Below are 12,983 nucleotides of genomic sequence, written 5' to 3' on the forward strand. Positions count from 1 at the left end.
GTGTGTGTGTGTGTGTGTGTGTGTGTGTGTGTGTGTGTGTGTGTCTGTGTCTGTGTCTGTGTCTGTGTCTGTGTGTGTCTGTGTGTCTATGGACAGCTTCAAATCCAATCGTTTGCCTCCTACCTGCCTGTTCTCCACCAGATCGCAGATGTCGGTGTCTATGAGACAGTTGAACTGTGAGCGGAAGCCGTAGTTACGGATACGCCTGCACGACAGGGACTCCTCGTTGTACAACGCGAGCATGGAACGTGTCATACACTTGGTGTATGCCGTTACCCAGTCCTGGCCCTGGGAAACACATATAGAACGTCAGCACGGTATCCAGTAGTTGTCATGTAGATATAATTGTACATTTTAGGACATTTGGGAGAACTGGAATGCGTTTGGATGTGTCAAAGCATATTCTTTCATTTTTACTGTAGTTTGCAGTAGGGAAATATTGAGAAAGGGTTGTCGAGTAATGATTCAGCAATGATAAGATAAACTAACCTGAAAAGAGATGGAATAACAAACAGACATATTGTATTGACCAGGCAATACGGAAACGTGAACTTTTGTATAATGCATAACTAAATGAAAGCCACTCAAAAATCTCTGACCAGAAAAAACCAGAAGTTCTGTTGCAGTAGCATAGAAAGAGCATTGCAGAACTAGCAACGGAAATAAATGAATGAATGACTAAAGATTTTTCCTGACACCTAACCTTTGTGTTAAACACCGGGGCCTTCTTCACGAGCTGCTCACACAAGGATTGACCCTCCCTCCGCACGAATTGGGTCCGGCCACACGGGAAGCGCTTCTCGAAACAGTCGTAGAAGGAACAGTCTCCCTCCAGAGCCTTGGTCTCACAGGCAGGACTTGTCGCTGGAAAGACATCAACAATTCGTAAGATACTTCATAGGTAGTACATGTGTAGTTCTGTCAGTGTGTTTTAAAGTATTTTACATGCTTTTGTTTGGATGTGGGCCACGAGCCCATAATAAACGACAAACATAACTATTGTACACTGTGGTCAGTGTCCTATAAGGTCGTCAAAAATTAAACAATCATGATATCGATGTATATGATCATACAACTACCTGGTGTGACATTGGTTATTCTAAAGCTGATCACAATTGTCCATGATCCTATTATATAGTTTTAATATTAGTATCATATTATGAAATATTATAAAGCATAGGACATGTCTGTTAAGACACACTCTTCTTGTTGTAGCTTTTGTTGGAGGGGGAACTCGTAGTACTGATGAGAAAAATTCTAGAACAAAAAAATCAAAAGACAAAACCACTTTCACACTCAAAGGGTGTCCATATGCTGTCAAAACGCATCATTTTCACGCACTAAAACACACATACTAAAAAAACAAAACAACGTGCACTACCTACAGCCCAATAGCAAAACGTATACCAAGTCCCAGACATATCCGTCCACCCAAACGCGAGAAACGGCTGCGAACGTAAAAAGCCTCGTCCCCCACAAAACCCGTCCGCGCAGGGATACATCCCTACCCGGAGGTAATTAGAAGAAATGGCACCAGTACCTTCTTTTGGAGCTGCTCCCCAATGGGTGGCTGTGATCTCCAGCACCTTTGTGTAGATAGCGCTGGTGGAGTCCACAATTTGTTTTAGACCAGGCTGGTCGGGGTAACACGTGCACATCTGGGACGCTACCAGGATCTGACGGGACATAAATACATGTTGGAACAGCTAGAAATAAACAGTTAAACACTACACGAAAATTTCAATTTTCCAATGGTAGTAATCGCAAGTTAAGTCGCGTAATGTTTATTTTCTTAACACTTTACAAAGCCCTAAACAATGGTAGTAAGTAAAATTAACGAACTTGACTTTTATTTACTCACATTTGAAACTTCGGCAGTGTTTAGAAAGTAAATATTATCTAAATTTACTGGTATTTACTGGCATTGGTACATCCTACGAACAGGGACGAACGAACGAAATGGAAGGCCTCCGAGAAAGTTCGCATGTTTCCGTTTATACCCACGAGGAAGAAAGACAATGTGGCAAAATGTACAGCGGCAATGCTTTGATATCCTTGTATACTTAGTATAGTGTTCAAAATCTGAAGCAATGTAAGACTCTAACTTACCTCTTCTAAGAGAACAGAACTCAGCGCGCCTTGTGTGCCGGTTGCTCCCCACACATTTATCAGCGCGTCTTTGTTTGTCTGGACCACCTTACACAGGCCCCCGCCCGCCTTCGTCTGGGTGAAACACTTGGGGTAAGTCTTCAGGCCGAACGTCTGCAGTGTCGGGCAGGTGTAGATTTCAGTCTTATAGATGGGGATGAGAGCTTTGGTGAGACAATTGCGGACTGCGCTGATCCATGCTTTTCCCTGTGAAAAAAAGACGGCATGAGAAGGTTGTGGTGTACAAAACATAGTCAGATACACATCAAAATTAGGTCATAAGATAGTATATATGATATCAAGATATGATCTAAAATGTACAGGTACACCCTTAAAAATTGTACCTAAAAATACAGAAACGGATACAGAGGTTTAAATAGTCACTTGTGTTTACATATTTCATCTAAAAATTAGAGCATGCAGACCTGTTCCTCATTTTCAATTTTAATACTGTCTAGATTATTTTACAGGTGTACGTACAGTTCTATGTGCAAAAGTACGAAAATACTATATTGCAATCGTGAGTTTATCCTTAGCTCAGACATTGTTAAACACATAGCATAGTAAACGTCCATAGAAATGCTTACGTCACTTCGCTCAGGTGAAAATGAGTATTGTACTGTCCCCTGTGTTGGTGGCGGCATTAATATAAGTTGAAAAAACATGAGTGTGCCGTCACCACGTCTTGTGATTACATGTTGAAATATAAAAAAATTGCTTACGTCCGCGTCGAATTCTTCGAAGTGCTCGGTGATCTTCATGCAGAAGCGATATCCATAGCCAACCGGGAATCCCACCGGCATACAGTTGTATTTCTTTTCTAAACATGGAATACCATAGAAGGCGCAGTCTCCGGTCCGACCGTACCGTATACACGTCTCTTTTTCAGTTTCCCAAAAGTTTCCTAAAGAAAAAAACGGGTTTCATTTTAAGAGACAAGAAACAAGCTTTTCGGCGATATAAAATTGTATTTATCTTGGTTTTATCCACCTTGTAATTATGCATGTATCTTGTCAATGTGTTTTATACTCGTTGTATGTTTTTGAGTAGAATGTGTTATATAAGCAACTTTTGATTTTTGCCCAATACTCAATAAATATATGTCAATAAATAAATTTAAAAACAGATATGATATACAATGCTAATTATAAAAACGAACACATGATCGAGGGAAATGTGGGCACTAGACGTTTGTAGGACAAATATGTGATAATTCTGAAAGGTAACTAATATTCTTTCCCCTGATATGTAACAATGAAAGTGTATCATCGGATACATGATTGGCATAAGTTATGTTTCCCTATCTACTATAACAAGGTTAGTACTTTCATCGACATGTTTTGGTTGATCAAACATTACAAATAAAGTTACGAGCCAAGATGGCGACACACTCAAGAATTTGAAAAAAGCGGAGTCAATAAAAACAAGAGAAAAATATCTACAGAGATAGGCTGACATTTTGATCGGTAACTGTATCAAGATTTTGGAAGAGTGTAAGTTGCAAGCCACCTTTCTTGAACAAAGTAATGAAAGAAACTGAAAGGCTGAAATAGCCGCATTTAGAGGGTAAACTTCTCAGTTATCTTACACCATTAGGGAATTTACAGTAGAAACGCAAAGTCTAGATCTATCAGGGAAAATTGTGTCTATATTGCGTTAATGCTGAACGAGACTAGCATATAGATATAAAACAATGCGCCCCAGTGATAGAGCAGGATTTTGTTAAAGATGTGTTTTCTGTGGGGCTGTACATTTCGTTCAGAGACAAACCATCCGAAATCCGGCGTTTGGAAAAAAGTACCACCCAAAACGCGCCTTACGGGTGGGTTTGAATTAAAAAATGCACTTTGGATGTGCATACCCCAGAGATTGTTTCTATGTTTCTCATGACTCTCATGTCAAAAACATTCACCAAGCAAAAAAACGTTATTGGAAAGACACTAGCACTACCACTGATACTACATTGACAGAGGTACTGTTTTAGTGACCAAAGTTTAGTTCAGTACATAGAACTGGTCTCTTAGCGTTTTAAAAGAAAATAGTGGACAAAACTGCAAAGTATTTCAGCGAACTTACTCGCCCTGCTTGTGTTTCGGTGACAGCATTTTTTGCTAACGACTGCCCAGTCATACAAACAGGTCAATCTGGGCATTTATTTACTTACAGACAAATCATGATGCCGTCTGGACATACTGTACATGCGAAAAACCGAATCCCCGGTATATATAGTTGTAAGAACATTGTCGATCTGAAATGTTCACAAAGATACCCCATCCTTGAATTAAATTTTAACAGATTTTTTGGGGGGCTTACAATCCTCCCTTACTGATAAGAAAGGTAGCCATTACCTCTAAAATATGTGACGCAAACTTTTAGCAAGGTGGCCCTAAGACAAGTAGCAACGAGAGCCCTTACTATCATGTGCTACATTGAAGTATAACTTACCTTGGGCATTAGAACCTTCGATGGCCAGTAAGGCAAGCACAAACCCGGCGAAAAACAGCATCTTGGCCGCCGCCCAAAACGACGTCTTGACTCTTCTGACCGGACTGTAGGGTTGCCTCGACTCCGCGGCGCACACAGGTATGTTACACAATGGGCATTGCTCCCAGCTATGAGCAGGTTTTTCCACCTGCTGTGACCTCATCTGATCTGCGTTTATTGGTCGTTTCGCTAGATGTCGTTGTTGAGAGATGGGAGTGAATGGAAGTGTTGTTCTCCCAGATCAAGGAAAACTAGTCTCCATAGTTACTACCAGCTCTCCCTTTCCACTTGCCACCATGGTAGGATGGCATCCAAGGTTCAGGAAAAGTTACCAGCCAATCAGATCACTACCTACTGTCAGGAGGCAATGTGATTGGCCGATGTATTTAAAAAGTTGTATTGTTGCTACCTCACATGCAGGTTCAGTACCCAAAAGGGCAACATGTCACAAGACTACTGTTGGCGAATGCCGCATAGTTTAACTGCTGCATCAAAATGATGAGCCCAACATACAAGACTGCAACTCATGGTTGGTTCAAGACAAATCCTAGTCATAGGAATTTGGCCTTTAAACATACACATAAGGATAGAAGACAGGCAAAGGTGTTTATTTCTTAGTGTATAAGTGTATCACTTCTCAAAGATGTATACTATTGGATGTACAATCATGTATGTGTATCAGTTAACTTAAACATAATATGAATATGATGATTCCATAGTCTATTGACATATTTCCAGGACACTAGCCAGCGTCTGCCATTTGACAGAGGTTTGCCACTAGAGGCGGATAAAAATTTTGCCCAATCCATCATATATTTGACATACAAAATTGCCATGTAAAGATATAGAAAGAGATGTCATTGAGCTAAAGTTAGTCTACCAGGAAATTTTGGCCCTCAAAATGCAAGAAATAGCATTTCAGAGGGTCAAGATTTCGAAATTTTACTAGGACCCTAGGATTTTTGTGCCTTGGGCACTTGACATAATGTTACATCGAACAAAATCATGAGATGATGAAAAAATTCCTGCTGGCTAGAACACTGCCAGGACATATAATGTAACCATTTGATTCTGATGCTCTATCACTCCTCATTCATTTTTTACTCTTACATAAATACTTACTAGTAACTGTTACTTCCTTAAATTAGGATAAAAAGATACATAAAATTTGTGTTCTGCACAACAATAAATACATGTAGCTCTCTTGTCCTTCTTAGAAGGCTAGCTGGTGCAATTACAGTTTTAGACTTAAATATTCATTTTAGAAATATGTGACATCTAGAATTATATACAATTTACAATCATATATAAGTTTAACAGACCAATGTCATGGTAAAAGTTCATAAAAAATGTTTCACATTATGTCAATTTCATACCACTATGTACACCAATAAGTAATAGAGGGCATTTCCCTATTGTAAAAGCAACTTATTTCTTTGACTTACTCTTCCCACTTCCTTTGAACAAATGTTCTCTAACATTATACAATCATGCAAAAACAGATGTGGAAAGAACCCAGAAATGCACCTCAAATCTTCACAGAATATAGAGGTTCTATATTCCAGTCCATAGTCCCAATGTTGCGCCCTTGGGAAAGGAACTTTACTTATATCTATTCCTTCACTCAACTCAGGTGAAAATCGCTCCCTAGCTACGATGTATATATGTTCAGGGATGTCCTCTTGGATATGATGTAAAGCACAGGTCCTGTGTTTGGGGTGAGCTGCACCTCAATCATATTAAAGAACCCACCACACTTATCCATAAGAGTATGGGTCCTCCTCAGTGTGTGTGACTTATCAGTTTTACCTTATGTAGTTTGCATTTAGCCTGAATAAACCTCGCTTTTCGCCGGCCTGCCGATAGTACGGGGTTGGCCGCTTTATGAGCGCCAGAAAAAGAACTTGAATAACAGGCTAGTTTGTACTTAACTTGTAACAAAACTGGTGTGTTGTGCCTAAAGGCAGTTTGATGGTTATGCAGACAAACAGGGTAACAAACAAACAAACAAACAAACAAACAAACAAACAGGAACAATGCCAGCTAGATCTGGGTCTCCTCCCCAGGTGGTTCACTCACAATCCCGATCAGAAGGTTCTCTGCCAGGTCCTTCCTGCCCACCTCCCGCAGAGCGTCAGCCAGGATGCCCAGTTTCTCCTGAGCCGGGGGAGTTCTGTTCCTCCACTCCTTCAACAACGAGTAGATCTACAGGAGACAAAAACCAACAAACAGTTCAAACATTTCTTCTGAGACAGAAGTACTGATTTTGGTCATGTTAATTGATAGTTTGTGTGTTTGTGTATAGTCTGCATTGGGAGCTCAAGTTGAATTTCACTGGAATAAAGGGCTCTTCAACTAGGTCTGCCCTTGGGTATTAAATGTGGTTTGGGAGTGGCCAGGGATGTGTGATGTCAAAAATTTGACTGAGGGTGCGCTAGTCAACGACATACATTCAATGATAGACTAAATATATATATATATACAACACACATCAAAAAGAGTAGGGGTCCATCCCACTCCCAGTGTGAGTGGATCAAACTGTACAGTCCAGCCTGCACAAAACTGGTGTGTTACATCTAGAAGCAATTTACCAGCTATGTAAAGCAAGGAACAAAAAACAAAGTACATGATTGTAGTACCGGTAGAAGTAGAGGAGACGTCACCTGTAAGTTCATGTCACAGAAGAACTCCAGTCTGACCCTGACTATGTCCATCTGATGGAAGCCCAGATACACCATCATGGCGTCCCACTCTGAACCTATACACTTAGACAGCTTCCACAGGCTCTCATCACTTAACACTCCTACAGAATAACATACAAGGGAGGTGGGCAATAGAAAGAATGGGTAAGCAGGGCTTGAAATACTTTTTCTACACATCTGCACTGATGCAGGTAACATTGAGAATTACCTGCACCAATTTTACCTGCACCACTCAGACTTTGAGAAGTATGGATAACACTAAAACTGTTCAGAAACCATTGCCATTATTTATACTTTCATAGGTGGTAAAAGTCAAAGCAGCAAATATAAATCCACATGTATACACACACACACACACGTGTAACACAGTACATGGCCCAGTGCCGGTTAGGTGCAGGTAGACATCAGAAATACCTGCAGAGCTCCAACTTTACCCGCACTAACTTTCTCACCTTTAATTTCTATAAGCACAATGTCGGCAAGACTTCTCGTTGCTGTGTCATTCTGGATCAAAAAGAGACATTACATTGGTAAAGAGACCAAAAATACAATCAGGTATGACTAGAAATACTTCTGTGTGCACAGAATACCTCATCCTATGACAATTTAAGACTAAGAACATATAGTAGAAACTACAAACTATGTCATGAACACAACACTACTACAGTAGTAACTGTAATCATTATTTTGATCACAAGTCAGACCTTGCTTTGCTTTACTAACCTTGATTCTTGTAATGGAGTCTATCTCGGCCACAATCTCTTTGTGGCTGTCGTCTTTGTGATCTTGACAAATATCTCTAGCCGTCATATTGTCCTAATGAGAGACAGGGAGAAGGTAACCAAGATTAGTCATGACCAAAGTACTAGTACATGTTTTAACACTTCAACAGTACAAGGTACTATACACAACATTCCTCACTTAACTCAGGTGTAAATTGGGTACCTGACTTCAGTTTAGGAGGTAAAAGGGAGTAAAAGGCATTGAAAATAAATATACGGAACCTTTATCTTTTTTTACCTAGGAATTTTGAGCTAGTTCTAACTTACATAGTTGAGTATGTTGAGATGACATCCTGCATGGATCAGAGTGTGTGCCACCTCACTGTGGCCCATTTGAGCTGCTACATGGAGAGGTGTGTCTCCATTCTGTTATTATAAACAATAACAACAATAACAATTATAATAGCAGTCAGCTTTACATCGGGATTATAATGATCTAAGGCAGTTTTTCTGCAACTACAAAAAATACAATTGGTGACTACATTTTTGTATATTACATACCGTATGAGAGAAATTGAGTGCGTATACTGAGAAAGGTACAAGATTTCAACCCTCAATGGTCTACCAATTAAGCATATTCTGAGCTTTGCTCAAACCCTCTCAAACTGCAATGTATAAATGGAATAGATTGGTATATACAAACATGTATGGCATGCCACATGCCTAGTACTGTATGACTGTATCTGTATCTGTATCGGTATAGCTTGGCATGACATGTCAAACTGTTCAGGAAGTACATGTACATGTACAGTCATGTGGCATACAGTATATTAAATGAATAATGTGTTATAGATTTCTTCAAAACTCCAATACGGATTTAACGTAAGAGCTGTTTGACTGTCTTACACTGTTTCTTGCATTGATGTTTGTTCCGCCTGTGATGAGGAGTCTTGTGACCTCACAGTGCCCTCCCCAGGCTGCACTATGCAGGGGTGTGTTACCATCCTGAAGTTTACATAAAATATCAATACTCAGAGAAATACAAAATTGCATGGATAACTGCATTCACAGTACCATCTATATGATAATAGCTGAATGGCATTTCACCAACACTAGCACACACTTTGTTCTAAAAGTGAGGCCAATCAAACCTATTCACATGTCATTTAGCAAACTGTCCATGATGATTTTTCACCAATGATCTTCATGGAAATATCTCAGTATCTCAGAAGTAGCACAGTGACTGTAAAGGTATTATCTCTTCTCTCATAGAACTGTCTCTATTAGTTCATATTTTCTGTGTTTCATCCATGGCAAACAAGGACAAGAACACAATTCATTCAACAAAAGAGTTGTAAATACAGTACAAGATCTTTCCACAACAGGTCACCCTAACAGGCCACCTGTTATAGACATGTCAAGAGCACCATCTACCAGGTCTATAGTGAACTGCAGCTTACCTTGTTTTCTGCCTTAACATCGCAGTTAGCATTGACCAGCTGCCTGACCACATCTACACAGCCATTCATAGCAGCCTCATGGAGGGGTGTGTTCCCATGCTGTACATATTTGAAAAAAAAAATTTCTTGATGATATTTCTGGATAAAGACAGATATTGCAAGCCGTACAATTAAAAAGGTGACAAGGTGGTCTAAGGTGGCAAGGACTAGTCTTGCAGTTAGGGTTGTTGACTCAGAATCAGAAGGTTCTGGGTTCAAATTCCAGGTAGGCCCCATTGTTGTGTCACTTGTCTCAGGTGTAAGCTTCATCAACAAACGAACAAATACTAGTAAGACATGAAATAAAATCTTTGCAGCAATAAACTCATAAGAAGAGGAAGACACAGTCATTTTTATTAGATTTCTTGCAGTTTTTAGTCATTCCACCTGTTACCCTCTATTACCATAGACTGAGATGACCATAGTGACCCAGGATGCACCACATACCTTGTTCCTGCTGTCCAGCTGGCACCCATCATCCTCTAGGAACATGTTGACCAGGTCACACCTGCAGGCTGCAGCTGAGATATGCAGAGCTGTGTAGCCCAGCTGGAAAAGAAAATAATAAACCTTTCAAAAGAGGTTTGTTTAGGTTTTCGACACTTTTCGTGAATGTATTGAAACTGTGGAGGGAATGAATGACCTCTCACCATCCATGCATACATTAGCGGCCTATCTGCCAGGCTCTATGCCATCACATACAACTCTCCAGGAGTCTGTCTAACATTACATTTCCTGGGTATTCGAGTTCTATGCCAGTGTCCCTAGTTAAGGTATCAGTTACTTCTACGGTGTACTCGACCTCTTGGCTTCCAGAGAAGGACAGAAGAAATGATTTCCTGCTTAGCTCTATAACAATGTCCTGCAAATTTTACCCTGCGGTGGGTGAGTTTTTGAGACAGCCTAGGAAGACCCCAAGATATTGTTTGAATAGTGGCAACTCTCCATGCAACTGTCACTACCGGGACAAGAAATACTTAAGTATACAAACTTCCCAGTAAGAATTCCGATAGTGTGGCTTACATTGTTCTTCATGTTGACCTGGATCCCAGGTAGACTGATGAGGTATCTGGCCACGTCTGTATGTCCACACCTGGCTGCACAGTGCAGGGCTGTATCACCATGCTGAAACCAGAGAAAAAGAATAAGATGACTGCTCTTTTTATATATAGTGTTTTATTCAGCTGGCATTTAAGTGACTGTCTGTCACCTTCCTCAACTCAGAACAAAGATGGACCTCTGTCTTGCTAGAATCTTAGAAAAAATATAATTGAAGATTCTTTTATTAAGTTTATTTGCAAAATCATGCCTGAAGGCTAATTGCTTTTACAATCAAGTATAATACTAGTACTCATTGCAATACAGTAACAGGAGACAGGTAACAACTGTCTAGGAAAAACTTCTACTTCTACTACTACGCTAGCTATTATGGGGTTCGACTTTTCATGTACGTCAAAGTTTGTTCTAGAAAGTGTTTTGAATGTGCTCACATAGTTCTTGGCATTGATACTGCACCCTGAGTAGTTTACGAGGAGCTTTAGGATCCCTTGCATGTTGGAGGATGCAGCACAATGTAGAGGTGTGTCTCCATCCTATAAAGAGATTGGAAAAGATGTACTTTCCATATCACTACAAACAAAACTGCATTTTTCATGTTGTTCTTTCACTTTCAGGATATACGTCAAACATGATGAGGATGAATTAAGCATAAGCTTATTGAGACGGAATCTATAGAAATAGTGAATTCAAAAGAATCAATTGTAAGTTATAATTTCTCATGTATCAAATCAATGTCCACATAATTCATAAGCACGACAAATTTCCTTTTTTAGCGTCATGTAGTACTTGATTTTAAAGCGTACCTGATTTTTGCAGTTGATTTGGCTGCCTGCATTCAGTAGCAGTTGTACAACATCTGCATGGCCCTTCAGTACAGCCTGGTGTAGGGCACTGTTACCCTACACACCACAAATACAGCAATCATACAATTGCAAGGGAAATACATAGTATATACTAGTATTGAATTAACACCTGGCTTAAAAGTACAATGTATAATGTTATGTAATGTTGATATCTTTACATCCAGTTGTTTATAGCAATTTATTTTGATTTATAGAAAGACACAACTGTTATGAGCATGAATGTTATAACAAGGGTTAGAGTTCAATGACAAGTGTCACTGTTTAGTCTTGTTAAAAGAAATGAAATACATTAATTTTCAAAATTGCAACACTTGTAATCTACAATGTTTCAAATTTCTCAACACACCCTTCTTCACTTCACTCCTTTAGTGGTCAGTCAGGGGGTTAGTAGGAGTCTGTAATGTGGCATGACTAGTAATACTTGTCTGTCGGGATCTCCCACATTCACATCCGCGCCTCTCTTCACCAGTCTCTGTATTCTTGTCACCTCCCCTTCCTCTGCAGCCTCAATCAGTTCCTGATGAAAATGATAGAAAAAAGAATGGACTTTATTGCTCTACAATCGTACAGGGAACAGGTATTAAACAACAATTCTGAAAGTCTATATCCTACATTGCAAACTACAAAATATCATTGATAATGTTACTGTATTTGACTTCTAGACATTATGGTCATGAAACTAGAAAGGCCAGCCAACATTTGCTTCGGAGCAAATGTAATATTTCACTCCATCTCCCTCCCCATACAAAAATAGAAGATTCTGAATAAATCATACTGCAATCATACAAGGACAAGCTTTTTGAATCTCGACAGATATTTACAAAAATGGCACTTGGCCATTATCTCCCTTTTTTTTACAAAGATACAACGACAAGCACTTTAAATCTTGACAGCTTTACTTTACACTTATCTCAATTTCAAAGTTACATATTGCAGGTATCTAAATACTACTAAGGCCACACCAATTTAATTTCTTGGTTAACGGATTTTTCTAGAAAAATAATGGAGCGGGCGGGCGAAAAAAAATAAAAATAAATACAGGCCTAGGCATCCTATTATGGCCCAAAATGGTACGATAGGAGCCATGAAGTCATCACACCAGGCTGGTTCAAAATTTAAACAATGAATTTTGAACTTTTAATGATACCACTGCATTGGAAGATGGAATGACTGTAACAAGTAGTAAGAAAAGGACTGTTTTCAACTGTTCAGGGCAAAATATGAGCATTTTGCAGTTGATTTTGGATTTTTATTTTTATTTGCAAATCTGAAAAAAATGAAGCGGCGAATCCGTTAACCAAGAAATTAAATTGGTGTGGCCTAAGGAAAGTATCTTCATTCCTCACACGGTGCAAACGAAAGTTGGAAGACGAACAGAACAACAGCAGAAAATTGCAAAAGACGGTCGGTGTACGTCAGCGGGACCTTCATGCTGAGGTCGAGAAAATCAAAGCAGCTCTGATTAGGGAACAGCTATCATCAGTAAGGAAGAACAAGGACAGAGTT

The 12,983-nt window shown here is 39.6% G+C and overlaps 2 protein-coding genes across 2 annotated transcripts in view; both read right to left on the minus strand.

Annotated features, from left to right (window-relative positions):
• LOC109465394 overlaps positions 1-4,713 on the minus strand; it is a 7,707-nt gene extending 2,994 nt beyond the window's left edge. Inside the window, exons 1-6 of the mRNA XM_019762610.1 lie at positions 4,594-4,713; positions 2,871-3,052; positions 2,110-2,355; positions 1,541-1,676; positions 704-864; positions 124-288 (exon numbers count right to left, since the gene is read on the minus strand). Of these exons, the coding sequence (XP_019618169.1) occupies positions 124-288; positions 704-864; positions 1,541-1,676; positions 2,110-2,355; positions 2,871-3,052; positions 4,594-4,654 (951 nt within the window). The 5' untranslated portion in view covers positions 4,655-4,713. The remainder of the gene's footprint in view (positions 1-123; positions 289-703; positions 865-1,540; positions 1,677-2,109; positions 2,356-2,870; positions 3,053-4,593) is intronic.
• A 500-nt stretch (positions 4,714-5,213) lies between these two features.
• Positions 5,214-12,983, minus strand: part of LOC109465225 (serine/threonine-protein phosphatase 6 regulatory ankyrin repeat subunit B-like) — an 11,223-nt gene continuing 3,453 nt past the window's right edge. The window contains exons 6-17 of the mRNA XM_019762369.1: positions 11,899-11,994; positions 11,418-11,513; positions 11,046-11,147; positions 10,579-10,680; positions 10,003-10,104; positions 9,517-9,615; positions 8,963-9,061; positions 8,384-8,482; positions 8,058-8,150; positions 7,787-7,838; positions 7,296-7,435; positions 5,214-6,837 (exon numbers count right to left, since the gene is read on the minus strand). Of these exons, the coding sequence (XP_019617928.1) occupies positions 6,676-6,837; positions 7,296-7,435; positions 7,787-7,838; positions 8,058-8,150; positions 8,384-8,482; positions 8,963-9,061; positions 9,517-9,615; positions 10,003-10,104; positions 10,579-10,680; positions 11,046-11,147; positions 11,418-11,513; positions 11,899-11,994 (1,242 nt within the window). The 3' untranslated portion in view covers positions 5,214-6,675. The remainder of the gene's footprint in view (positions 6,838-7,295; positions 7,436-7,786; positions 7,839-8,057; positions 8,151-8,383; positions 8,483-8,962; positions 9,062-9,516; positions 9,616-10,002; positions 10,105-10,578; positions 10,681-11,045; positions 11,148-11,417; positions 11,514-11,898; positions 11,995-12,983) is intronic.

Source organism: Branchiostoma belcheri, unplaced genomic scaffold, assembly GCF_001625305.1.
Source record: "Branchiostoma belcheri isolate BF01 breed outbred unplaced genomic scaffold, Haploidv18h27 scaffold15, whole genome shotgun sequence".
NCBI lineage: Eukaryota > Metazoa > Chordata > Leptocardii > Amphioxiformes > Branchiostomatidae > Branchiostoma > Branchiostoma belcheri.